Raw genomic sequence first — 25,625 nt, 5'->3', positions numbered from 1 at the left:
CCATTCAGACATGGAGCTGCGGCCTGGCCCCACCCCCTTTCTCTCCTCGTTGGCTGACTGACTTTGACAGCAGCAGGAGCCAATGGCGCCGCGCTGCTGTCTCAGCCAATGAGGAGGGAAGTCACCACCCCACCAGCCGAGTGTCCCGTGCAACATCGCTGGATTGAGAGGGACCTCAGGTAAGTATGAGGGGGGCTGCTGCACACAGAAGGTTTTTTTATTTTAATGCAGTGAATGCACTAAGATAAAAAAACCTTCTGCCTTTACAATCACTAAAAACCTGGAAGCTGATTGGTTCCTATGCAGAGCTGCACCAGATTTTGTGCACTCCAGTTTTAGTAAATCAACCCCAATGACTTTTATTTTATTATTTTTCCCTGACCATTTGGAAATGCATACTCATTTTGGGTCGGGGTTCAGAAAGTATTAAAGCTACAGTTAGAGCATAATAGCCAGGCAACTAACATTTTCAGAAGAGATCAACATTGGAAGTCCCAGTATTTTCCCTGAGACAGGTTTACTTAACTGAGATTATAAAAAGGTGGTTTGAATGACTAAACCCCGAACTGAGAAAACAGACATATATTGGTACCTTTTCAGGGCCCATTTACACTATGTGCTGTAACATGTGCATTACTGCAATTTATTGGCGACTTTCTGAACGGCATCACAATGCAAAGAATGTGCTCCCCGATGCACTTGTGTTGTGGTGCATTATGGTACCATGTATCAGAAATAACTGATGCATGTCTGATTTTAGGTCTACTGTGTTGGCAGCACATTCAAACAAATGGGCTGCTCTAATGCAATGCCCCTTAATGCACGACATGTGTTAGGGCCCATGCACACTAGTTAGCAGAAAAAAATAACAGAACTCCTGGTAGAAAAAATCTGCATAAAAAAAACGCTCCTATGGAGCATATTGTACACGTGTTTAGGCACGTTTGTGTTTTATAAGCGTTTTTCCACAAAAACATTAGAAAAAAAATGTACACCTAAAAACGCTTTAGGGCTCTTTCTCACGGGGCGGATCAGTGATGATCCACCCCGTGAATATCCGCTTGCTCAGCGGGGATCGCTCCGCCGATCCCCGCTGAGCAGGAAGATGCAGGTGCATCGCTGCACGCTGTGCAGCGACGGACCTGTCAGAGCGCCGCTCTCCACTATGGGGGGATCGGATGACGACGGACCGTAGTGTCCGTCATTACCCGATCCGATCCGAAAACGGATGGAAAAGTAGGTTTTTCCTCTGTTACACTTTTCGGATCAGAGCGGGGTCGGATGTCAGCGGACGTGTCACCGCTGACATCCGACGCTCCATAGGGATGAATGTATGTCCATTTTTCATCCGAAAAGGAAGGATGAAAAACGGACATACGGATCGCTCGTGTGAAAGAGGCCTTATGCACGTTTAGGCTTGTCAAGCGTTGTTTCTGCCTGAAAGGTCCTCTCAAAAACTTGCGATGGTTTTTTTTTTTTTCCAGCCTGTAAATGCTTAAATTTGCATGGACACAGGCTAACATACAGCTGCTTCCCTCCTAGATTGTAAGCTCTAACAAGCAGGGCCCTCTGATTCCAACTGTATTGTATTCTAACTGTACTGTCCGCCCTCATGTTGTAAAGCGCTGCACAAACTGTTGGCGCTATATAAATTCTGTATAATAATAATAATTATAATAATAGAGACTGAAAAAAAAAAAAAAAATTCCTTTATAAGCAGCATTTTTTAATGCTCAGTGTGCATGAGGTCTTAATGTACTGCTACATACCAGATAGATCTGAATGGGCCCAAAGTGATCCTATTTATTCCCTGACCATTTACACATAGCAATAACCTTATAATCTTTCATCAGTTGTTCTCATTTCTGTGCAATAAACTTACGGTTTTGTGAAAAGTCAGCAGCTGAGCCCTCCTATTTATCTTTAGCCACTCCCCCGATATTCAGAGAGCAGAGGCATGTGACTGTCTAGGATAGGGTGAAGGGTTTTGAAAGTCTTTGCTGTGCAAGAGGCATGACTACCTCAAACTTTAAAAAAATAGCGAATAAATTGTGGTTATTGAAAACTGTTCTTGCGCAACCATCATTTCAAGCAACAAACTTATAAAAGTTGATTTACTAAAACAGGAAAGTGGAAAATCTGTTGCAGCTCTGCATAGAAACCAATCCGCTTCCAGATTTTTTTCTGCAAAGCTTAAACCCCCAGTAGCGACTGATAACGGGTTAAAAGCACCCGCAAAGCGCTGGCTATTGATTTCAATGGCAGGGGCGTTTTTGGGAGCGGTGCATTCACCGCTCTCAAACCGCACCAAGGATGCTGATTGCATTTATAGCGTCCTGCAAGCACTCGGGCTTTCACACTGGAGTGACAGGAGAGGCGCATTACAGATGCTTTGCAGGCGCTATTTTTAGCGCTAAATGCCTGTAAAGTGCCTCAGTGTGAAAGTGGCCTCATAGGATAAGTTCACCTTTTTAAAAAAAAATAAAAAAAAGTCAATGCACATCTTTTGCAGGTAAAAAAAAAAAGTGCATTTTTTTTTTTGTTTACTTGGAGCCCGGAAAGCATTGCACCCACGATCAGCAGATCACGGGTGCCATGCAGGACTTCTGCAGACTTGTACCTCGTACAGGCAGACAGATACACACTGACAGGAAGACTGAATGAACTACCAAAGCACTCAACCGTACCATGGTAGGTAATTGAAACTACAAGCCGACAGCCACACAGGCTATTGGGACTTGTAGTTTCCCATTCACAGAGAACTGACATGGCCAGGCTGGGTGGAGCATCTTTTTCAAAGAGTGACAGCGGGCACCCAGAGAAGATGCCTGCCTGCTGTCACTGGGGGGTGGGGAGAGGGGAACAGGCTGCAGTTGCTGGAACATGTTCCTAAATGTGAACCTATCCTTTAATTGAACAAGCTAAAGTTAAAAGCTGATTAGCTAGTATGCACAGTTGCACCAGATTTTGCACACTCCAGTTTTAGTAAATCAATCCAATAGAGAACTAATCCATTAGCAAATACAGCCTATTGAAAGCAGTGGCGGCCCATCCATTAGGGCACCACCCCCCCTATGCATGTGTCCGGCCCCTGATCTACATGCAGGGCGCCGGACATATGAATTCCAATCGGGGTTTTTTGTTTTTTTGAAGCATGTGATTAGAGCCAGATGCTCTAATAGGATTCAAAAAAGGGTGGGCTTGGGGCGCAGAGCACTGCACCTGAAGCCCACCCAGTTGTGTGACAATAGCGAATGAATATTCGCTATTGTAACACTGATTGTCCTCCCGGCCAATCAAGAAGTGGGTCATGAGACCTGTCAGCCAATTGGCTAAAAGGAGACTCGATCAGATTGGCTGCCAGGAGGAGGCGCAGGGGAATCAAGAAAGCAGCCACTCACAGCCTGGAGTGAAGCCGCCGCCGCCCCCTGGAGTGCTGCCCGTGAGATGGGCTAAGTGCGGGATCCAGCCGACCGGGGGTGGGTGGGGTGGGGTGAAGTGTATGCCTTCTGTGACCTGACCCACCAGGGGTGGGGGGGTTGGGGGGCAGGTGTAAAAACACCAGCCGCCACTGATTGAAAGTGTTTGATACTGAAATTACTTCCTCATCACACAATCTCAAAATCTAACTTGATTGATCTCTCCTAGTCTTAACCCACAATCCTATCTATTTTAGATTTTCAAAGACCATACAGTAAGTCCCCTACACGTGAACCTTCGAGTTGCGAACTTTCAAAGATGCGAACATGTGTTTGGATAGTTTTATTTCGTTCAACCCAACGGGCTGAATGAAAAAAAACTCACCGATCGCCGTAACAACACGAGCAATGTTGATGCAGCGATCTCCTTTACTGTGCTATTGAGTTCTGACAGGGGGACTCCCCCCGCCAGAACACACTGATCAGCGCTTTCAGCCTTTGTCTGCAAGCACTGATCTTTGTTGGACTTACTGTACGAAGAAGTTGGACTTACAAAACGATCTCCCGGAACGGAATGCATTCATAAGCAGGGGACTTACTGTATTGTGTATCATTTCTTGTTTGCTATTATCCAAGCCACCAGATAGGAACATATGATCGGAAGACATGACGCACAACTCAAAACGTGTTTTAGACCAACTTCTTAGCATTTCAGGTTGATCTATTTCCATGAACTTTCTATGTAATTGTTTTGTTTTTTTTGTTTTTTTTTTCTTCTGATTGCAGAAACTCGGTTTGTTGGCTCTTATCAATGAAGAAAGTCGTTTCCCTAAAGGCACAGATTTCACATTGCTTGAAAAACTCCATAACCAACACAATGTGAGTTTTTTAATTATTCATCTCAGAAAGATCACCGTTGTAATCACTGCTAATATATTGGCTTCCTTCCATTGTTTTAGCAGGACTACGACATTGCGGCGTACAGATTGGACACTTTTTAGGACCATTGACATATATACAACGAGACAACAGCTTAAAATAGCCACTGATTACTGTATAAATGTCACTGGTAGGGAAGGGGTTAACACTAGGGGGTGATCAAGGGGTTAAGTGTTCCCGAGGGAGCTGTTTCTAACTGTATGGGGGACGGGCTGCCTGGGAGTAGTGAGAGATCTTTGTTCCTGATCACTGGGAACAGCAGATCTCTCTCTACTTCCCTGTCAGAACCGGGATCTGTTTGTTTACATTGACAGATCCCCGTTCTGGCTCTCTGTGGAACGATCGCGGGTGGCTGGCGTTCATCGCAGCTGCCGACCACGCGCATAGCGTTGCCACCTCATCCCCTTAAACCCGAACACACATGAATTTCACAGGTTCTAAGGCTAATTTTATGCAGATAAGGCACCAACTGAGTTTTATTACCATTTTAATCGGCCACAGAACCTGTGTAATTCATATGTGTTCAGGTTTAAAGGGATGAGGTGGCAACCCTACATGCGCATCGGCTCCGGGGATGCGGCGCGGGTGCGCGCGCCTGCTGAAGCCTTTTAAAGAGTTGACGTACGACGGCGATTCGCACTGCTGTGCCAACCTGCCGCAGTACAACTGAGGCGGGTGATTGGCAGGTAGTTAAAGTGTGTTTCCACTTTTGCAGTCAAATTTGACATAACCCCACTATATGTTTATCGTTCACACAGCATGCCTTATTTTTTTTTTCTAGAAAAATTTCTTACCTTTTTTAGATGTTTCTATGGAGGAGGTGTCATTTCTGACTGCAGGGTTTTTTGAACAATGTTTAGAGTGTATGTGTCCCAGGTCAGTCCCTATTAACATACAGCACAGGCAGTTTCTACTTTTTTAACCCTTTGGTCAGACAGTGTTCAAATCTAGTTACAACTGATATTGAAGATCTGCTTGCACACTACAAACAGGGTTAATTATGGCAAAAGCAGCTTCACTGACCCCTCACAAAGAAAACTACCTTGTATTTTTCCTTGCTGAAGGATCCAGAATAGAACATCAAAAAAGGTAAGCTGCAATTTTTAGTTATCCTATGTGGATGGGAACAGGTAACACGTAAAGTAGGTGTTATCCCTAATTGTCTGCAAAAGTGGAAATACACTTTAAAGCAGCCCTTTTTTTATTTTTTTAAAGCGCATGACCCATTTGTTTTTAGGTTGCATTGCTTCCTACTGCTCTAATGCATTGTGTATCTATTCAATGTGAATGCATATTGCTCAAAAATGAATGGCATGGCAATGGACTTTACTGCACTTACTGCAGAACATAAGTATGAACGGACCCTTAGGGCCGGTTCACATCACATGCAGTCCAGTCTTTTTTTTTTTTTTTTTATCAAAAACCCAAGGATAGTACGCTATATGGGTTCCAATGGCATAGTTCACACCAGTGCTATCCATTTCCAGAAAAAAAAAGTGCATATTTTCTGCACTGAACTGTACTGAAACGCACCAGTAGGCACATGTCCTTATTTAATGAGAAGAAATGCACCAGGACGCATCAAAAGCGCGCATGCAGAAACGCATCAGACTGCATTTGAACCAGCCCTTAAAGCTGTTGCAAAGCATCTAGTTTCCGTGGAGAGGATTTTTTTTGTTTCCTCTTCTAGAAGCTGGCCTTTTACTTTTAACCTATTAAATCACATGCACTCAGCATCTGACATTAGATAAGTTGGTCATACATACCCCAGGGATGGTTGGTTACACCGCAGTAAGCCTCATGTCAATGTCCCCGCTGGCTACAATTTAACACAGATGTTTTCTTTGTGTCCCAGAATAACCCCCACTACGTGAAGCCACGAGTGACCGAAAACCAGTTTGGAATCAAGCACTATGCGGGGGAGGTAGGATGAAACTTTTTCCAAAACACAAAGTCCTGTGCGTCATGTTTACTCCATGTACCGCACGCAGATTGTTCATATATGTAAATTTCTGAGTAATTTGTGTCTGTCACCATATGTGTGCTTCAAAACTTCTTCTTTTTTTTTTTTTTTATCGCTGTGAAATGAAACCACAAACTTTTATTTTATTTTTTTTAATTAATTTGAATTCCCCGAACTTTTCCCGTTTAAAACACATCTGAACCCAAGAGCAAAAATGTGGTATATAGCAGCTTACCAGTCTTTAGATGTAGTGGCTGCATTTGCTTTTTCAGGTTTTTTTTTCCCCTTTATTTTCATCCAGTGATCCTGTCTGTAACACACTTCCTGCATTAGGGTGACAACACTCATTCACTGCATTATCTATGGAGAAGCAGTATTGTTACCCTAGTACAGGGCTACAGAACCCCTCTTCATCCTCTTTTGAATAACATAGTAAGAAGGTGTGCTGTAGTCTTCAGAGCTAGCTGAGAACAAATTGGCTGATAAGCGAGCAGGATCTGTCAGGATCAATAGGTTGTTTTTTTTGGGTTTTTTTTGTACTTCTTGTGCAAATCTAACCAAATTACTTTCAATGCATTTTGAGAAAAAGAACTAAAGCACAACTATTGTGTAACACTGAAAAACAAAAGCATGAAGTAGGGCTTTGATATGTACTGAGCAAATATGGCTGCCTAGCTAAAACATAGTGATAACATTCCATGCATCTTAAAGAAGAAGTAAGGTGCTTCACATAAATATATAAAAAGGATAAAAAGAAGAGGGCACACCGGCCTTGTGCATTATCCCAAGATTTATTAATAACAAAAACAATAAAATACTACTCACAAACATGTGGTGAATAAAAGCTTATAGAAAACACTCAGATGTGGCAATTAGTCCTAAAACCAACAGTCTCCAGGAAACAGGGGAGGACCCAGAACCGCTGCTGGCTGACATGTTTTTGAAGGAGTACCTTCTTTCTCAGGCTACCTGAGGAAGAAGGTACCCCTTCGAAACGCGTCAGTGCTGGGGTTCTGAGGTCCTCACCTCTGTTTCCTGAAGACTGTCGGTTTTAGGACTGATTGCCACATCTGAGTGGTTTCTACAAGCTTTTATTCACCACATGTTTGTGAGTAGTATTTTATTGTTTTTTTATTTAATAAATCATCTTGGGATAATGCAAAAGGCTGGTCCGTCCTCTTCTTTTTTTGTACCTACTAGGATACCCCTTATCCAGGAGGGCAGCAAGGCCAAAGACACTATCCCTTGAGTCATTGATCACCTGGCCCTCACACTAATGTGCAGGAGTGTTTTGTTTGCTATCACATAAATATTTCCATGTGACAAAACTTTACATTACTATCATAAATATAAATCCGAAACCCAAGTCCAATTTCCTGATCTAGTGACACCATACAGAAATATTAGTGCTCCCATAATTCTTCCTCCACTGTAAACGTGCACCACCACGTGCTCTACAAATGCGAAACATATGACCCCCTTTGTACAAGAAGGTCATTTAATGCTTTTCCAGCCTCTGGTATGCTCTATAGCAGGGATGTTTAAACCATGGCCCTCCAGCTGTTGCAGAACTACACATCCCATGAGGTATTGTAAAACTCTGACATTCACAGACATGACTAGGCATGATGGGAATTGTACTTCCTGAACTGGAGGGCCATAATTTGAAGACCCCTGCTCTATAGTACTCCAGTCCTGAATATACCCCAGCCTTACTGGTCCTTCACAGCAGAGAGCTTCCTGAGGACGGGGTGACAGTGACACGCGTAGAGGCAAGACTACCTCCATCGTTTCCGGTCACGTGGTGATGTCACTTCTAGAGCTGACTAGTTTTGGAATGCATGCCAGCTCCAGGTATTGGCGTAGCGGCTTTACCTGAAGGCTGTTTACATTGGTGCTGAGATTTTGGGCACCTTTAAATGTGAGTGTTATGGTTGCTTTTATTTATTAATGCACCTTTTAAATAAATACTGTACTATGAGATTACGTATTTTCTGGTGCGGATTTGTTACTGCCTGAGGGAGATGGGACAGTTGTGAAGGACCAGTAACGCTGGGGGATATTCAGGACTGGAGTACTATAGCATAGCAGAGGCTGGAATAGCATTTAAATGACCTTCTTGTAAAGAGGGCCATATGTTTCCGATGAGTGCGCATTTATGGAGCACTTTTATAGTGGAGGAAGAATTGTATGAGCACGGATATTTGTGTATGGTGTTGGGCTACACTATATCAGAAAATTGGTTTTGGATTTATATTTATGATATGTAGCGTATTGATATATTTTTTGTCACATGGATATATATATGTGAAGCACCTTACTTTTATTTTTAGGATGCATGGAATGTTTTAGCCAGGCAGCCATATTTGCTCATTACATAGTCCAGCCCTGCTTACGGCTTTTGCATTTCAGTGCTACGCAAAGGTTGTGCTTTAGTACTTCTCACAATGCATTGAATCAGCACGATGCATGGAATCAGTTATTCCAGCAACAAGAACACACAGAGATCCAAAAAAAATAAAAATCTTCCTTTATTGAAATTGTCTGCAGAAAAAAGTAGTATTCAGAGAGACTTCACATTAGGTGTCAAAGCGCTGTCCCTGGCGCACAATGCGTCATATTACTGATTCTTCCTGCTGGCTATTTCCATAAAGGAAGAATATTTATTTTGCATCTCCATTTTGTGATGCTCATCTTGCTGGTATAAGTGATTCCATGTGTCCTGATGATATATTTTACATGTATTATTAAAAAAAATGTAAAAAAATATACATTCCCTTTTTTAAATACCTTTTAATGAAGAAACCTCCATACCTCCAAAATTTCTGAGCTATGAAAGAGGGTCAGCTTTTTGGCACAAAATGTGTAGGCAAATGACACACACCCTGCTATACCCCCAGTTAAATAAACTGAGAAAAAAAATGTAAAATTACTTAAGTGTTTTTTATTCACTCATTTTCCCTTATACTTTCTTTTCAAAATGCAATAATTAAAAGGTAGTGTAGTGAAATACTTTTGGCAATTAAATAGTACTTTTTTTTAATATATAAATTACTATACAGCATACTTAGAGAAAAAGAAGGAAATTGGAGGTGGAATGAGGGATGGGGGGGGGATTTGGTTTAAAAAAAAAATGACAGTTCATCCAAATGAAGAACAGTTGGGGTCATTGTGTGTTCATCATCTGTTACCTCTGGGCAACATTTCCACTAGTATAAAGCCCTGTTTGGTGAATTTAAGTTGAGGTTCTGTCTTTCTCCAGCTCCCTATATCCTGGTGTCGAGCTCTTTATATCCTGGTGTCAAGCTCCCTATATCCTGGTATCGTTTCCCTGTGTCCTGGTGTGGGGCTCCCCTATATGCTGGTGTCGGGCCCCCCTATATTCTGGTGTCGGGCCCCCCTATATGCTGGTGTCGGGCCCCCCTATATGCTGGTGTCGGGCCCCCCTATATGCTGGTGTCGGGCCCCCCTATATGCTGGTGTCGGGCCCCCCTATATGCTGGTGTCGGGGCCCCCCTATATGCTGGTGTCGGGGCCCCCCTATATGCTGGTGTCGGGGCCCCCCTATATGCTGGTGTGGGGCCCCCCTATATGTTGGTGTCGGGCCCCCCTATATGTTGGTGTCGGGCCCCCCCCTATGTGCTGGTGTCGGGCCCCCCCTTATGTGCTGGTGTCGGGGCCCCCCCATATGCTGGTGTCGGGCCCCCCCATATGCTGGTGTCGGGCCCCCCCATATGCTGGTGTGGGGCCCCCCCATATGCTGGTGTGGGCCCCCCCATATGCTGGTGTGGGCCCCCCCATATGCTGGTGTGGGGCCCCCCTATATGCTGGTGTGGGGCCCCCCTATATGCTGGTGTGGGGCCCCCCTATATGCTGGTGTGGGGCCCCCCTATATGCTGGTGTGGGGCCTCCCTATATGCTGGTGTGGGGCCTCCCTATATGCTGGTGTGGGGCCCCCCTACATGCTGGTGTGGGGCCCCCCTACATGCTGGTGTGGGGCCCCCCTACATGCTGGTGTGGGGCCCCCCTACATGCTGGTGTGGGGCCCCCCTACATGCTGGTGTGGGGCCCCCCTATATGCTGGTGTCGGGCCCCCTCTACCTGTTGTCTGGCATGTTGCAAAAACGTTTTGGGGTCTGATATTTAACAAAAGAAGCGGGACTTGAAGGTCGACAGAACCCAAATAGATCTGGTCAGATTTGACAAGAAAAAGCAAGGTCTATCTAAACAATTTGCATGCATTACATAGTTGCAGGTAAATCTAATATGTATGATACAGAAATTCTATGAACAGGTGGTTTTGTGTTTTGGTCATCTTTAAAGTTGAACTTGGGCACAAAAATGTTGAAATATATTCCTCTATAAATCTACTTTGTGTGCACCAAATGTCTTTGCTGTACCAGATATCATCTTGTAATGGTAGCAATGACATCATCACTTTGCTGTACATAGCATGTGAAGATTGCAGCGATGTGGGAGGGGCCCAGTAGCCCCATCCAATACAGGTATCCTACAGGAGGGGGCGGAGACAAGACCGGTCACTCTGCACAAGGAGAGGAAGCAGCAGTGAGCGGTCTTTATTACAGGAAGCTCCTGCACAGAGGGAAAGTCTCACACTGGATTACTGCACAGATTTGGAAAAAAAATACACAAAACACCAAGATTCAAAGAAGGATACACATGTCTCTTATATTGCAATATTTGCTTATCCCAGAGTTCAGCTTTATGCCATAATTTGACTGGGGCAGGGGCTGTTTTGAGGTCCAACATTTTTGTGTGAAGGGCTGTGAAATAAGAATATGAAGATGATCCTATAATAATAATGTCTGTTCTGCTTCACTAGGTCACGTATGATGTGAAGGGCTTCCTGGAGAAGAACAGGGACACTTTCCGGGACGATATCCTGAACATGCTGAGAGACAGCAGGTAGGTGCATGGGGAAATGTATTTCTAGATTAGCGTTTGTGCGCCAGACAGTCACGTTCTTTTCCTTTTATCTTGTTCAGGCTGGATTTTATTTATGATCTGTTTGAGAAGGTCTCCAGCAGATCTGGAGAGGAGACACTTAAGATGGGGACACTGAAGAAGAAGCCCACAGTCAGTTCTCAGTTCAGGGTAAGTATTGTATAACGCTCTGACACTCTTCAGTGATAGGGGACTGGCAGATGCCAAAGGGACCTACAGATCTGAGGTTCTAATTTCTCTTTAGCATTAAAATGGTTGTAAAGGCTCTAGGTTCTTTACCGTCATGCATGCTACTCAGCCAGTGAGCCAATGAGGAGAGATGGGGGTGTGGCCGAGCTGCGACTCTGTGTGTGAATGGACACACAAAGCCACGGTTCAAGACCGAGCCTGCTTGGGTACCCCTACAGCAAGCTGCTTGCTCTGGGGGCACTCTGCAGGAGGGAGGGGCCAGAAGCGCCAGCGGGGACATAAAAAGAAGAGGATCTAGACTGCTTTGTGCAAAACCACTGCACAAAGCAGGTATGACAGGTTTGTTATTTATTTATTTGTTTTTTTTAATCAATCCTTTATTATCGCTTTAAAGTGGAGCTCCGCCTAAATTTTTTTTTTAAAAGTCAGCAGCTGCAGTATTTGTAGCTGCTGACTTTTAAAAAAAAAATTTAGGCGGAGCTCCACTTTAAAGCGATAATAAAGGATTGATTAAAAAAAACAAATAAATAAATAACAAACCTGTCATACCTGCTTTGTGTTTTAAAACATGGACACTTACCTGTCCAGGGCACCTGCGATGTCGGCACCGGAGGCCGAACCGTCTCTCGGTCCTCGGGTGCTGCGGCCTCCATCTTCGTTAAGGGAATCAGGAAGTGAAGGCTTGCGGCTTCACTTCCCGGTTCCCTACTGCGCATGCGCGAGTCGCGCAGCGCAATACGGATGGTCCCTACTGTCTCTGGGACCCATGTGTTTCCCAGTAGACAGAGGGGGGGAACAGGAAGTGGCGTAAATAACCGCAGATTCTGCGGATATCTATGCCGGAAGTGGGTGCAAATACCTGTAATATACAGGTATCTGCACCCCCCTGAAAGGTGCCAAATGTGTCACCGGAGGGGGGGAGGAATCCAATGAGCGGAAGTTCCACTTTTGGGTGGAACTCCACTTTAACTTTAACTCTTAAAGCGACTCTGTTGGATGATCAAATCCCCCTCTGTTATTATTCCCACCGACTCCTATGTCACTACAGGACACATGGACCGGCGGGAGAAACCACAAAGTGCGCCAGGAGAGTCAGGCATCCAAAACGCCCAGAATAGTGGAAGGTGTAAAGATCCTTCGGGTGACTTAGGCAACCTATACAGTCATCTATTTTTTTTTTTTTTTTAATTTCATTCAACCAGTTGAACAAAAAAATTATCAGATCCCCCCCTTTCCACACATGGATAAGGGAATCCTCCTGCTATGCTATTGTGTTCTGAGGGCAATAATGCCCCATACACACGGTCGGATTTTCTGATGGAAAATGTGTGATAGGACCTTGTTGTCGGAAATTCCGACCGTGTGTGGGCTCCATCACACATTATCCATCGGATTTTCCGACACACAAAGTTTGAGAGCAGGCTATAAAATTTTCCGACAACAAAATCCGTTGTCGGAAATTCCGATCGTGTGTACACAAATCCGACGGACAAAGTGTCACGCATGCTCAGAATAAATAAAGAGATGAAAGCTATTGGCTACTGCCCCATTTATAGTCCCGACGTACGTGTTTTACGTCACCGCGTTCAGAACGATCGGATTTTCCAACAACTTTGTGTGACCGTGTGTATGCAAGACAAGTTTGAGCCAACATCCGTCCTATCCTAGGATTTGTTGTCGGAATGTCCGATCAATGTCCGACCGTGTGTACGGGGCATAATAGTTTTCCCCGTCATCAGAATACATTAATCAGTGCTGCTGGCTATAGCCAGCAGCACTGATTGATCAGAAAAAATCCAACACTCTGGTTGTGGTGCCCATACATGGATTGGAATTTGTCCGGTCCCTGCTGAACCAGCCCAATTTCGATCCATGTATGGCCAGCTTTAGCTTTGAGTAGAGCTGCACGATTAATCGTTAAGAATCGTTATCGCAATTTTTTTTTTTTTTTCCTATTGCGATCTTGACAAAGTATATTTCATAGAGGAATGTATCTTGTATTCCTCTTTCCTGGCAGTTTCCATAGTGCTTGTGGGCATGTGAAGCCCACAAGCACTATCTTCTGGGCTCTGGTGCAGCTGAGCGACCAGCATGCACCGCCTGTTCTCGCGCATGCTCAGTATGTACGGCGCAGCGCCTTACACTTCTGACATTGCCATCACAATGGGCGTCGTCGTCGGAAGTGCCAGCCCCCATTGTGATGGCAATGAAGCCCTCGGCGCTGCTCAGTGACTCCTGGGAAATTATGACAGACATCTCCCAGGAGCACTAGCGAGCACGGGCGCCGAGGGAAATGACGTCAGGCGCCTTGGAGAGGAAGAGGCAGATTACGAGGGACCCCCTAGCAACAGACCTGAAAAGGTGAGTAAAAAAAAAAAAAAAAAGTTTCCAAAGGTTGTTCTTTGTATTTAATGCAGCTGAATAATGTAAAAAAAAAAAAAATTCAGACTGGAACTCTGCTTTAATTATAAACATTGTAACGATTTGTCCTTTTAAATCAATACACTTTGGTGTGTAAAGGAGGGAAGTTTACCACTTAAACACTAAGGCTCGGTTCACACAGGGGCGACTTGTCAGGCGACCTAGTCGCCTGACAAGTCGCCTCCCGTTCTGTGCTACGGAACCGTTCTAATAGGAGCGACGCAAGTCGCTCCGACTTAGAAAAAGGTTCCTGTACTACTTTGGGGGCGACTTGAGGCGACTTGCATAGACTTCTATGCAGAAGTCGTTTTGCAAGTCGCCTCGGAAGTCGTTTGCAGGTCGCCGCCCCTGTGTGAACCGGCACTAAACCTTTTTCTGACATTTGTTGGTTTCAAGTTAAAATCATTTTTTTTGCTAGAAAATTATTTAGAACCCCCAAACATTATATATATATATATATATATATATATATATATATATATATATATATATATATATATATATATATATATATATATATATATATATATATATATATATATATATATATTTTAGTAGAGACCCTAGAGAATAAAGTGGTGGTTGTTGTAATATTTTATGTCAAACTGTATTTGCGCAGCAGTCGTTCAAATGCAGTTTTTTTGGGAAAAAAATTACACTTTAATGAATTAAAAAAAAAAATAACCAGTAAAGTTAGCCCAATTTTTTTTGTATAATGTGAAAGATTTTACGCTGCGAGAATCGTGATCTTTTTATTCTAAGCAAAAAAATTGTGATTCTCATTTTGGCCAGAATCGTGCAGCTCTAGCTTTGAGTGAAGGTTCTATGAATGGGCACAAAGACAGGCACCAATAAAGTGTCTTCAGTTACAGGAGCATTTAAATTTTTTATCCCAATGACAGAGTAAATTTCATGTAATTATTATTATACAGGCTTTATATAGTGCCAACAGTTTGCACAGCGCTTTATAACATGTGGGCAGACAGTACAGTTACAATACAATTCAATACATAAATATACATTATATAAATCCTATATAAATCATCTGCTCTTACTGCTTTTCAAAGTGATTTCTCTACCAAATAATGCACATGGATGGATGGGGGATTACTTTGAATATTAAAAATTAATTAAATAGCGTTTTTTAGGTTTGTGGTGCTCAGATAAAGTTGAGTTCTGCTTTAACTAAAGAGTGTCTTAATGGTATAATTCCTTAGGGAAATTTTAGGTATGTGGTGGCGCTGGGCCTATACGCATGAGTATTGGTTTTAGTAGAATATCACAAAAAAAAAAAGGTGGGTGGGATGTACTCCTTAGAGGAGGTAAACCCATGATATCAGAAGGTGTGTATAGATCTGGTTAAAGGTCCTAGGCTGCTGCCCCGTTGTTCACTAGAGGGGGTATCACTCATCAGAGGATCAATTTCTGGATATGTGCCTAGGAGCAGCTTGTACAAAATGGTCATCAGGCTTTGAGGTTTGTCTAAAATGGTTTGAACAAAAACATCAGATACAGCCAATGCATTTCGGTTGAATGAACTTCCCCTTGTTCAGGGCTTGAGCAATTATGTTTAGTATAATCAGGAAAAACTGAGCTTTATAACCCAGAGATCAATCTGGCTGCCCTTAACTGCGGTCAGGTCACACTGACACTCAAGCCTAATTCAGGCTATAAGATGTATATTCTTCCTGATTCTGTTCCATAGGAGATCCACCCCCCCCCCTGCCCCCAAATGCTTTGGCTGGATGTATCTGGAAATTCTCTTCAATAAACAATTTAAATGAACCTCCAAGTGAGATAACCATTTTTACTATTCGGCGGCCCTAACCAAGTATTCACAAGTTATGCCACGTACTCACGACCGGTTTTGCCTTCAAAATAAACTCTGAAGGTTTCTCCGACGGAATTCCATTCAAGCGGTCTTGCCTACACACGACCATCCAGAACGTGGTGATGTACAGCACGTGCGACGGGACTAGAAAAAGGAAGTTCAATAGCCAGTAGCCAATAGCTTCCGTCTCGTACTTGCTTCAAAGCATGCATCTTTTTTGGTCCGTCGGAACAGCATACAGACGAGCGGTTTTACCGATAGGAATTGGTTCCGTCGGAAATATTTAGAACATGTTCTATTTCTAGGTCCGTCAGAATTTTCGAAAAAGAACGTCCGATGAGGTGCACACACACGATCGAAATAGACGATGAAAAGCTTTTATCAGACTTTTTCTGTTGGACATTCCGCTCATGTGTACACGGCTTTACTGTTTTCTGAGTCCATCAAAGTTCTGACCAGTGTTGAGCCCTGTTGAATGGGGAGTGGTGTTGGCCCTTGAAATTTGGAAGTTTTTATGATACTTCTTTTTTTTTTTTTTTTTACCAACAATTACAATTAACTTGGACTGTTTCAACCGGTTTTGGTCTACTGCTCCTTTCTGCATTTCTGTCATTTGGACTACTGTATGTTGCCCATCAAGGAAAGCCTTGCTATGTTGGAGTTGCCTCACCGGACTTATTGAGCTTGTTTGAAGTTTTCCTCGTTCTGGCTACTCATGCAAGTCTAAAAATTCTCAGCACCTCTTTGAGTATAATGATCTGGAGTTGTGGTGGCCAGAGTCCATGTGATCTCTGCTTAGGCCTTATGTTATAAGAGGAAGCCAAGTGCAATAGTTTCATATTCATGAGATCATTTTACTGCACAAAATGACAATTTAATAATATTGACTTGTGTTCTATTGAGTCATGTAGATGGATCATTTTTAAAATTGGCCAAGTCAAATAATTTTCCCAACTGTAGTCCTACTCCTGTGATTTGAAGATGTTAGATCTGATCCATTTCTTTTTCTGTGTCTGTTTTATTTTATTTGTAATGATGGTTATTATTGAAAGTAAGATTCTAATCTGTTCTGTGTATCTAGGAATCCCTCCATTCCCTCATGGCCATGCTCAGCACTTCAAACCCGTTCTTCATCCGCTGCATTAAACCCAACACAGAGAAGGTAAGGACAGTCCTGCAAATCTGACGTTTCTGCTCTCTCTCTCTCTGTACATCTATTTATCCTACTTTAAAACACGGGATGGTGGTGTGCCTTGGTGGGTAATCAGCTCAAAGCCTAAAGAGGACCCGAATTAGAAATTCACAAGGATGGGGTCTCCATACCGTGTGCAGTTTTTTATTTTTACTTCTTTTTAAAAGCCTAACTCTGGTTCAAATTGTATTTGTTTTTGACAGTGTTAGATCTGCTAAATTTGTATTGCCTTCTCCTTCACCCCTAGGGATGGTCCCGACTCGAACATCGGATGTTTGCCTGTTCGCCGAATGGTGTTCACGGCACATTCGAAAACCGCAGAACACCCTTTAAAAGTCTATGGGAGAAATCAAAAGTGCTAATTTTAAAGGCTTATATGCATGGTATTGTTATGCTTAAAGTGAAACAATAGAAGTGTAATATCCCTTTAAATTTCGTACCTGGGGGGTGTCTATAGTATGCCTGTAAAGCGGCGCATGTTTCCCGTGTTTACAACAGTCTGACAGCAAAATGACATTTCTAAAGGGAAAAAAAGTAATTTAAAAGTACTCGCAGCTATATTGAATTGTCGGTCCCGACTCCCGGCAATACACATAAAGGTTCATTGATAAAGACGGCATCAGAGGTGGGCGCGGTCACTCGATTATGTAACCGGGTGGCCCCTCCCCCCTCTAACGCTACAGGGAAGCCATAGGGATGTCCCCGTGCGTCAGAGGGGCAGGGTCACCCGGCGACGTCATCGTGTGGCACCGCCCTCAGTTATAGAAGAGCTGTCACTTGAGAGCGGCCGGTCATTACGGCGGGTGCCTCCCATGGAGGCAGGTTGTAGGCGACGTGCTGCTTTTTTTGTTTCTTTTTTTTTTAACCGGTCCTTCGGAGCGCGAGAAGAAGACGACAACTTCGTGGGATGGTTTTATCTTTTTTAATAAAGGACTTGTCCCAAGGCGTGTATTGTGGTTTTTTTTTTTTTTTACCATCTGGGGGTCCCCTTGTTAAAGGGGGCTTCCAGATTCCGATAAGCCCCACGCCCGCAGACCCCCACAACCACTGGCAAGGGTTGTGGGGACAAGGTGCTTTTGGGGGCTACCACGGGGGGGTAAACACGGGAAACATGCGCCACTTTACAGGCATACTATAGACACCCCCCAGGTACGAAATTTAAAGGAATATTACCCTTTTATTGTTTCATCTTAAGCATTATTAAAATCACTGCTCCTGAAAAAACATCCGTTTTTAAAACTTTTTTTTTGCATTGATACCTGGGTCCCCAAACACTTTTTAAGACAATACCATGCATATAAGCCTTTAAAATGAGCACTTTTGATTTTTCATGTTTGTGACCCATAGACTTTAACGGTGTTTGCGTGTTCGAACACATTTTTTGCCTGTTCGCATGTCCTGGTGCGCACCGAGCCAGGGGGTGTTCAGCCCATCCCTATTCACCACACTTATGTTCACTTCCTTTCATTTGAAAGGTTTAAGACAGAAAATGGGGGGGAGGAATCCCCATAAAGGGGGCTCAGACAGCAATACACATTGGGGGGGAAATAATGTGCTGAAAATTAGGGATTTCCATCATAGTGAGAGTCTACTAGCCAGCCAATAAGGAACACCTGCAATCACATACAGTATAGCACAATGAATTCCAAGAAAGAAATCAGTGTTGTACAATCGTATATGGCTCCCAACAATTATTTGAGGGGATTGTTCCCAAGTTCCTCTGTCCCTCTTTTCTCTGCAGTTGTCCCTCTTTTTTGCCTGATGTAGAGAAATTTATAACATATGTACTATTTAACAAAAAGTGCTACACTTGTCCAACCTTTTATCCAACCTCAAAATTTTTGCAATTTAAAGAAAATCCAGCAAAAACTTAATACCGGTGTTGGTGTAACCAATCATTTTGTAGGCCTTTTTCATGGTTCCTGTAATGGAGACATAGCAAGGGTGGGTCCTTTGCCTTCATACTTTGTAATAAAAGGTGTCCCTCTTTCTCAGTTTGGAAAGTTGGGAGGTATGTTGTGACCATTTTTATGCTGTAGTGCCTCTGGTTTGTTTGCAGTTGTAGATTCATTTGTACTGTCTTGTGGTTTAGTGTTGACTCTTCTTGTCTCCTTTAAGCTGCCAAGTAAATTCAGCCCAGACGTTGTCCTGAACCAGCTGAGATACTCTGGAATGTTGGAGACTGTGAAGATCCGGAGGGCTGGGTACCCTGTCCGCAGACAATACCAGGACTTCATTGCCAGGTGATGTCACTATTGGACACAGCTGATTTGGCTTTTGTCGGCAACACCTACACCTTTACCTATTTATTGTATTCACAGTTACAAGTGGTTCTAAAGTCTAAATGCGAAACTGAGTGCAAGGGATTCATAGGCTCCTGCTGCTGTCAGGCACACTGCTGCGAGGAGGGAGTGTGTCTATGGATACAGTTGTACAACTGTATAAGAATCTGTGGCTATAGCACACTAAAAATTTCAGATTGAATAGGGTTGGGTAATAAGGGTAACTTATGTTTTTATCCGTGCACTGCCCTTATTTACTGATAATCTTGTTACAGGTTTAAGATGCTGCTGAGTAACATCCAAGGTACAGATGATGTGAAGGGAAGGTGTGCTGCCCTCCTTCAGACTTTTGATGCATCCAAAAAAGAGTGGCAACTTGGCAAGACCAAGGTAAGGGACCAGGTTTAAGAAACCATTTTCCATTTTGTTTTACTTTTTCTGCATGTGGGGGTGTCGTCATTCTACCTGATATTGGTAATGGTTTCTCCACACCAAATTGGTCAAAATGTGTCTTTATGGAGCTTGGTTTGTGCCGGCCGGAGAACATTCATGCTGGAATAGAATATGGTCCTTCCTAAACTGTTGCCACAAGGTGGAAGCTAACAATTATCTCAGATGTATTTATATGCTGTAGCATTAACGGTACCCTTCACTGGGAACATCTGAACTGAATCATTTGGAGGGATGTTCACATACTTCTTAGCCATATGTGTAGATGTAATAATCAGATGCCCATAAACCTTTGCCATTCTAGTGAGATTTCTCTCTGACCAGGAGCAAAAATGTTGGCCTGAAGTTCTGACTTCTTTGGCTACATGCCTGTCCAGGGCAGTGACTAACTGCCAGAGACAGATAGGAAACTAGCATTTCCAGGAGAGGTCAGCAATGACAGTTAGATTTCCACTCTATCCTACACGTAGGAGACCTTTCCACACCCTTCACACCTTTTGGTAACACACTTTAAATGTGTGTTTCTGCAATGCCTGTTGGTGCACTTTTTCTGGCGTGTTGAGGTGCAGTTCATTGGCACTCCTCATGTTGGCATATCATGGGGCATTACTAGCAATTGTAAACTACAGAAAGGGAAGAAAGATGACCACAACCACCCGATGTTATGGTATGCTGTCATGAGAACCCCTAGAAAGTTGAGATAAGAGTGGGGAACAGGATATGAGCCATCTACCATAAAAAATGGTAGTTTATTCCATTAAAGCGGTTGTATAACCTCAGAAAAAAAAAAACCCAGTAAGGCAAAGGCATAATGAGCTAGTATGCACCGCATACTAGCTCAATATGAAATACTTACCTTAGAATGAGGTCCCCGTATCGCAAGGCCAGTCCACGCCAAGGGAGCTGACATTTTGCCCTCAGGGTGTCTTCCGGGTTCGTGGCTCTGGCACTGTGAGTGGCCGAAGCCGCAAAGACGTCACTCCCGTGCATGCGTGCAGGAGGGAGTCTTCTTCCCGGCAAGGTCTGGCAGCGTCTGAGAGACCTTTGACCGGGCATTCGCAGCGCATGTGCTGCTGACATCAGTGGCTGCATGCAAAGTGAATATCTTCTAAACCGTGCAAATTTAGGAGATATTAATTTTACCTACAGGTAAGCCTTATTTATAGGTTTACCTGTAGGTATACAACCACTTTAAATAACCAAACTCAAATACCATTCAACATGGGTGCTGTCCACTGTGCACCCCGGAAATCATAATTTTGTTTCTTTTCGGATACGTTCTTTAATTGAAGAATTTTGTTTCATCATAGCCCTTATGTTGATATGATTTATTTCATATCTTCTTTGACTTGGGTGGATTCGAAAAAATTTTGCAGTTTTTCCGGAAGATTGCTATACATTCGATATATTATCAGACGGATTTGAATTGGAAGAATTCAATATTTTCAGACACTAGTCCAACCCACCAAGAGAAATGGCATTAGCTGATTGGACAATATTGACTAGTGTCATGTGCATCACAATTTACGAAAGGAAGGAAATTCGGGTCCATTTGATATCCGAATTATCAAATGAATTAAAACATTTTAATTCATTTCCCTATAGGCCCTTAGTAGCATCACATCATGTGACACCATCCAAATGAAATGGATGCATTTGTTAATTTCAATATAATTATTTTTTCGGATTCATTGACATTTGTTACTATGTCCATTCGGAGATTCGTATACATCCAAATCTCCGAAAAATGAAATTTTCAGCTAAAAAAATGAAACTGAATGCACATGTCTACTGTCCACCTTAGAGTAGCTGAACCAGGGTGGGATGTGGTAGGGGTAATCCAGTAAAGTGAAGGCCTCTTGAGCCCCTCCCTAGGGAAAGAGAGTCCATGGGACTGATGGGGGCATGGCTAGGTGCATTACAAGGGGAACGATTGGTTGGAACTTGTGGGATGGGATGTGCCTGAGCTCAGGAAATCGTGTGCCCCGAGGAATTCTGGCTCTTTCGGAAGAGTCGTTGGAAGAGCTGCCCACCCTCCTGCCCCCTTTTTCCTATGTTTGGTATGTCACAACTTGCTGCGGTTTTCTTGACCTTGCCAGCAGTTAAAGTTGCTGTAATGGGCTATGCCCTTGATGGAAAATTGTCTGTCTGTCCAGCACTTATAGTAAGGACAGGCCCCACTTCCCTCTTTTGGTTAAGTGCTCACAGTACAACTGTGACTGGCACTGGTTAAATATGTTCACATGTTATGTGTTGGAATTTAATAAAGCTGTGGACTTGCCCTTTCCAACCTAATAGTTGTAAGTGTCTTATTTAATAGGGTAAGGGTGGTGAGGGATTTGATCCCTTGATGTTACGTTAAGTGGGACCTAAGCCCATTGCGCCTCAGCAGTCATGAAGCTAGGGCAAAATAAATAACACTGTGCAGAGAATCTCTATTCCTTTTTTTTTTTTTTTTTTTAGCTAGCTGGGTGGTACTATTGGGTTCAAGGATGCACTGCTGATCCATAGTATGATGTAAGAGGATTACCTGGAAAATGTATTTATCATGTTGATGAGAGGGAAAAAGAGTAACTAGGTAAGATGAAATATAACTAAACTCTGGACTCTGTAAAATGCTGCAGCGTATGCTGGAGCTACACAATTTTGGGAAACCATTTATAATTACATTATTCATTTTCTGAATCAGTTTTTGCAGAAAGTTGCATTTGTGGTTTATCCATTATGACCAATGATGGGAAGAATTTTAGAGTACAATATAGAGCCAGTGAAACTGAGTGTTATCAGGGTAAGCTGTCCCATTCCTATGGAAATATAATGATCAGTATTTCTTGGTGGATTCTTTTCTAATGAAATGGCTTTTTAAATATTCAGAGTGTTATGAAATGGCTATTGTTATTCACAGAGACTATTGTTTTGTTTTAAGTCTAAAACCGGCGTGACTGATATGTTTGGCGTGATACTCCTCCCTGTGGCGTGGGGTGGTGGGCGAGGGAGTAAAGGGGGGGATTGTTGGGGTCTCAGGCAGGGTGACATCACATTGGAGATGTGTGACAGAAGGAGCGGAGAGGAGTCACATGAAGCTTGCCCTCGTTGGGTGGCACAAGTTGGGAGCTGGTGGATGGCTGCCAGCGCAGGCGAGGCACACAAGGCTATTGTGGAGGCCATGAAGCCTGTTGCCTCAGGCTTTCCACACAGAACAAGGCCTCTTTGTTCTGCGTATGGTTGCAGGCAGCTCCCAGTGTCTTTGCTGTGCTCGTTTTTTGTGCCTTGATTGAAGAGCAGGCTTTATTAACAGAGGAGGAGTGTTATTGCAGTTAATTTGAATCTTAACCCTGATTGTGCAGTGTTTATCCTTGATAGAGCTAAAGCAGCTGATGTAGAAACACTGGAACAAATAAGCTTGAAGAAATGGGGTGTTTGACAATAATAACCAATCGCATTATTTTTATCTTCTCCAGTGACTGAAAATGTACAGTTGATTAGTGGCTGCAAGTCAAAGCTCTTTGCACTAATTTATCATTATATTAATATTTTTAGTAACTTGGACCCACACATCAGCTCTAGGTAGCTGAAAAATATCCAGACAGTTCTGTACTTTTCAGATTGTCGCTTTATTAGATTTTAAGAATGAGTTTACCGCTTTATGTACTGTATCTGCCCTTTATGATGGTGCACACTCTCATAATGATCTTCTCAACCTCTAGTGTTCTGCCTGCACAACCCACTCTCTTTTCCTGATGTCTGTCTTGACCAGATTTCTCTCTCGCTCTCTCTTCTTGCTGGCTATCATGGCCAGCTCTCTCTTCTTGCTGGCTATCATGGCCAGCTCTCTCTTCTTGCTGGCTATCATGGCCAGCTCTCTCTTCTTGCTGGCTATCATGGCCAGCTCTCTCTTCTTGCTGGCTATCATGGCCAGCTCTCTCTTCTTGCTGGCTATCATGGCCAGCTCTCTCTTCTTGCTGGCTATCATGGCCAGCTCTCTCTTCTTGCTGGCTATCATGGCCAGCTCTCTCTTCTTGCTGGCTATCATGGCCAGCTCTCTCTTCTTGCTGGCTATCATGGCCAGCTCTCTCTTCTTGCTGGCTATCATGGCCAGCTCTCTCTTCTTGCTGGCTATCATGGCCAGCTCTCTCTTCTTGCTGGCTATCATGGCCAGCTCTCTCTTCTTGCTGGCTATCATGGCCAGCTCTCTCTTCTTGCTGGCTATCATGGCCAGCTCTCTCTTCTTGCTGGCTATCATGGCCAGCTCTCTCTTCTTGCTGGCTATCATGGCCAGCGCTCTCTTCTTGCTGGCTATCATGGCCAGCGCTCTCTTCTTGCTGGCTATCATGGCCAGCGCTCTCTTCTTGCTGGCTATCATGGCCAGCGCTCTCTTCTTGCTCGCTATTATGGCCAGTTCTCTTGGTCACCTCACTTTTCTTGCTCTCTCATTGCCAGTTTATGCTTCCTGATCTCTATCATGGTTAGCTTTCTCTTCCTGATCTCTGTTATGACCAGCAAACTCGTGCTGCTCTATAACCGGCAGCTCTCTTCTTGCTCACTGTCACACCCAGCTCTCTGTTTTCTTGCACTCTATGCCTGCATTCTGTCACAGCCAGCTCTCTTTTCCTGCTGTCACTGCCATCTCTCTCTCATGGCCAGCTCATTGTTCCTGTTCACTATAACTGCTGCTCTCTCTATTCCTCCTCTCTGTCATGACTAGCTCTCTTCTTCCTGCTCTCTGTTCTCTTGCTCTCTTCTGCTGTCTGTTATGACCATCTCGCTTCCTAATCTGCTGCAAACTAGCACTCTCTCATGCTCCGCTCGCTCCTTTTTTTTTTTTTTTTTGTATCGCAGTGATCCCTTTTCCTTCTTGTTATCTTCCTGACTAGGTTGTTCTCTTCTTTCTCTGTCATAACCAGCTATCATAGTAACCTCATTTTGCAGGCTTGCGGTCATGGTCTGCTCTCTCTTGTCTTGCTTCCTGCCCTGGTCAACTGTGTCTCTCGTTTCTTCCTCTGTCAAAGCCAGCTCTCTCTTTTAGTCCCTCTATCATTACCAGCTCTCTCTCTTCCTCCTCTCAGTCATGGCCAGCACTTTCACCTTCTGCTCTTCCTTATAACCATCTATCTCATCATCTCTGTTATGACCATCTCTCTCTTCCTCCTCTTTATCATGGCCAGGTTTCTTTCTTTCTGCTCTGTCTTGACCAGCGCTCTCTCTTCCTGCTCTCTATCAAGACCAACTCTCTCTCTCTCTCTCTCTCTCTCTCTCTCTCTCTCTCTCTCTCTCTCTCTCTCTCTCTCTCTCTCTCTCTCTCCTCTTCGTCATGATCAGCTCTGTGTGTCTTTTTCTCTCTCTCGGCCATCTTTCTTTCTTCCCCAACCCTATCATGGCCAGTTCTTTCTCTTACTGCTCTCTGTCTTGGCTAGCTCCTTTTTCTTGCACGATGGCCAACCCTATCTCCTAATTGGCCTGCTCTGTCATGACTGGTTCTCTCTTCTTGCTCTCTTTCCTGGCCAGCTCTCTCTTCCTGCTTTGTCATGGCCAACCCTCTCTCCATCATCCTCTTCATCGTTGCCTGCTCTCTGTTATGGTTGGCGCTCTCTCCCTGCCCTCTGTTATGGTCGGCTCTCTCCCGGCTCTCTGTTATGGTCGGCTGTCTGTTATGGTTGGCTCTCCCCTCTGTTATGGTCGGCTCTCTCCTCCTGCCCTCTGTTATGGTCGGCTCTCTCCTCCTGCCCTCTGTTATGGTCGGCTCTCTCCTCCTGCCCTCTGTTATGGTCGGCTCTCTCCTCCTGCCCTCTGTTATGGTCGTCCCTCTCCTCCTACCCTCTGTTATGGTCGGCTCTCTCCTCCTGCCCTCTCTTATGGTCGGATCTCTGTTATGGTCGGCTCTCTCCTTCTCACAAACAGACTTTTCTGCTGAAAGCCTTTCTATACTCCCAGTAACACTCAGCAACCAAATTACAGTCCACCTTTCACCAAGCTA

At 43.8% G+C, this 25,625-nt stretch overlaps 1 protein-coding gene across 1 annotated transcript in view; it reads left to right on the top strand.

Annotated features, from left to right (window-relative positions):
• The window catches only part of LOC141147136 (unconventional myosin-X-like), a gene marked incomplete in the record, with an annotated part of 218,020 nt that overhangs the window by 126,419 nt on the left and 65,976 nt on the right, over positions 1-25,625 (top strand). The window contains 7 exon segments of the mRNA XM_073634265.1: positions 4,206-4,298; positions 6,214-6,282; positions 11,165-11,247; positions 11,328-11,436; positions 16,809-16,889; positions 19,038-19,162; positions 19,477-19,591. Of these exon segments, the coding sequence (XP_073490366.1) occupies positions 4,206-4,298; positions 6,214-6,282; positions 11,165-11,247; positions 11,328-11,436; positions 16,809-16,889; positions 19,038-19,162; positions 19,477-19,591 (675 nt within the window).

Source organism: Aquarana catesbeiana, linkage group LG06 (assembly GCF_042186555.1).
Source record: "Aquarana catesbeiana isolate 2022-GZ linkage group LG06, ASM4218655v1, whole genome shotgun sequence".
Taxonomy (NCBI): Eukaryota; Metazoa; Chordata; class Amphibia; order Anura; family Ranidae; genus Aquarana; species Aquarana catesbeiana.
Note: the sequence above shows the minus strand (reverse complement) of the source record. Positions and strands in the feature narration are given on the sequence as shown.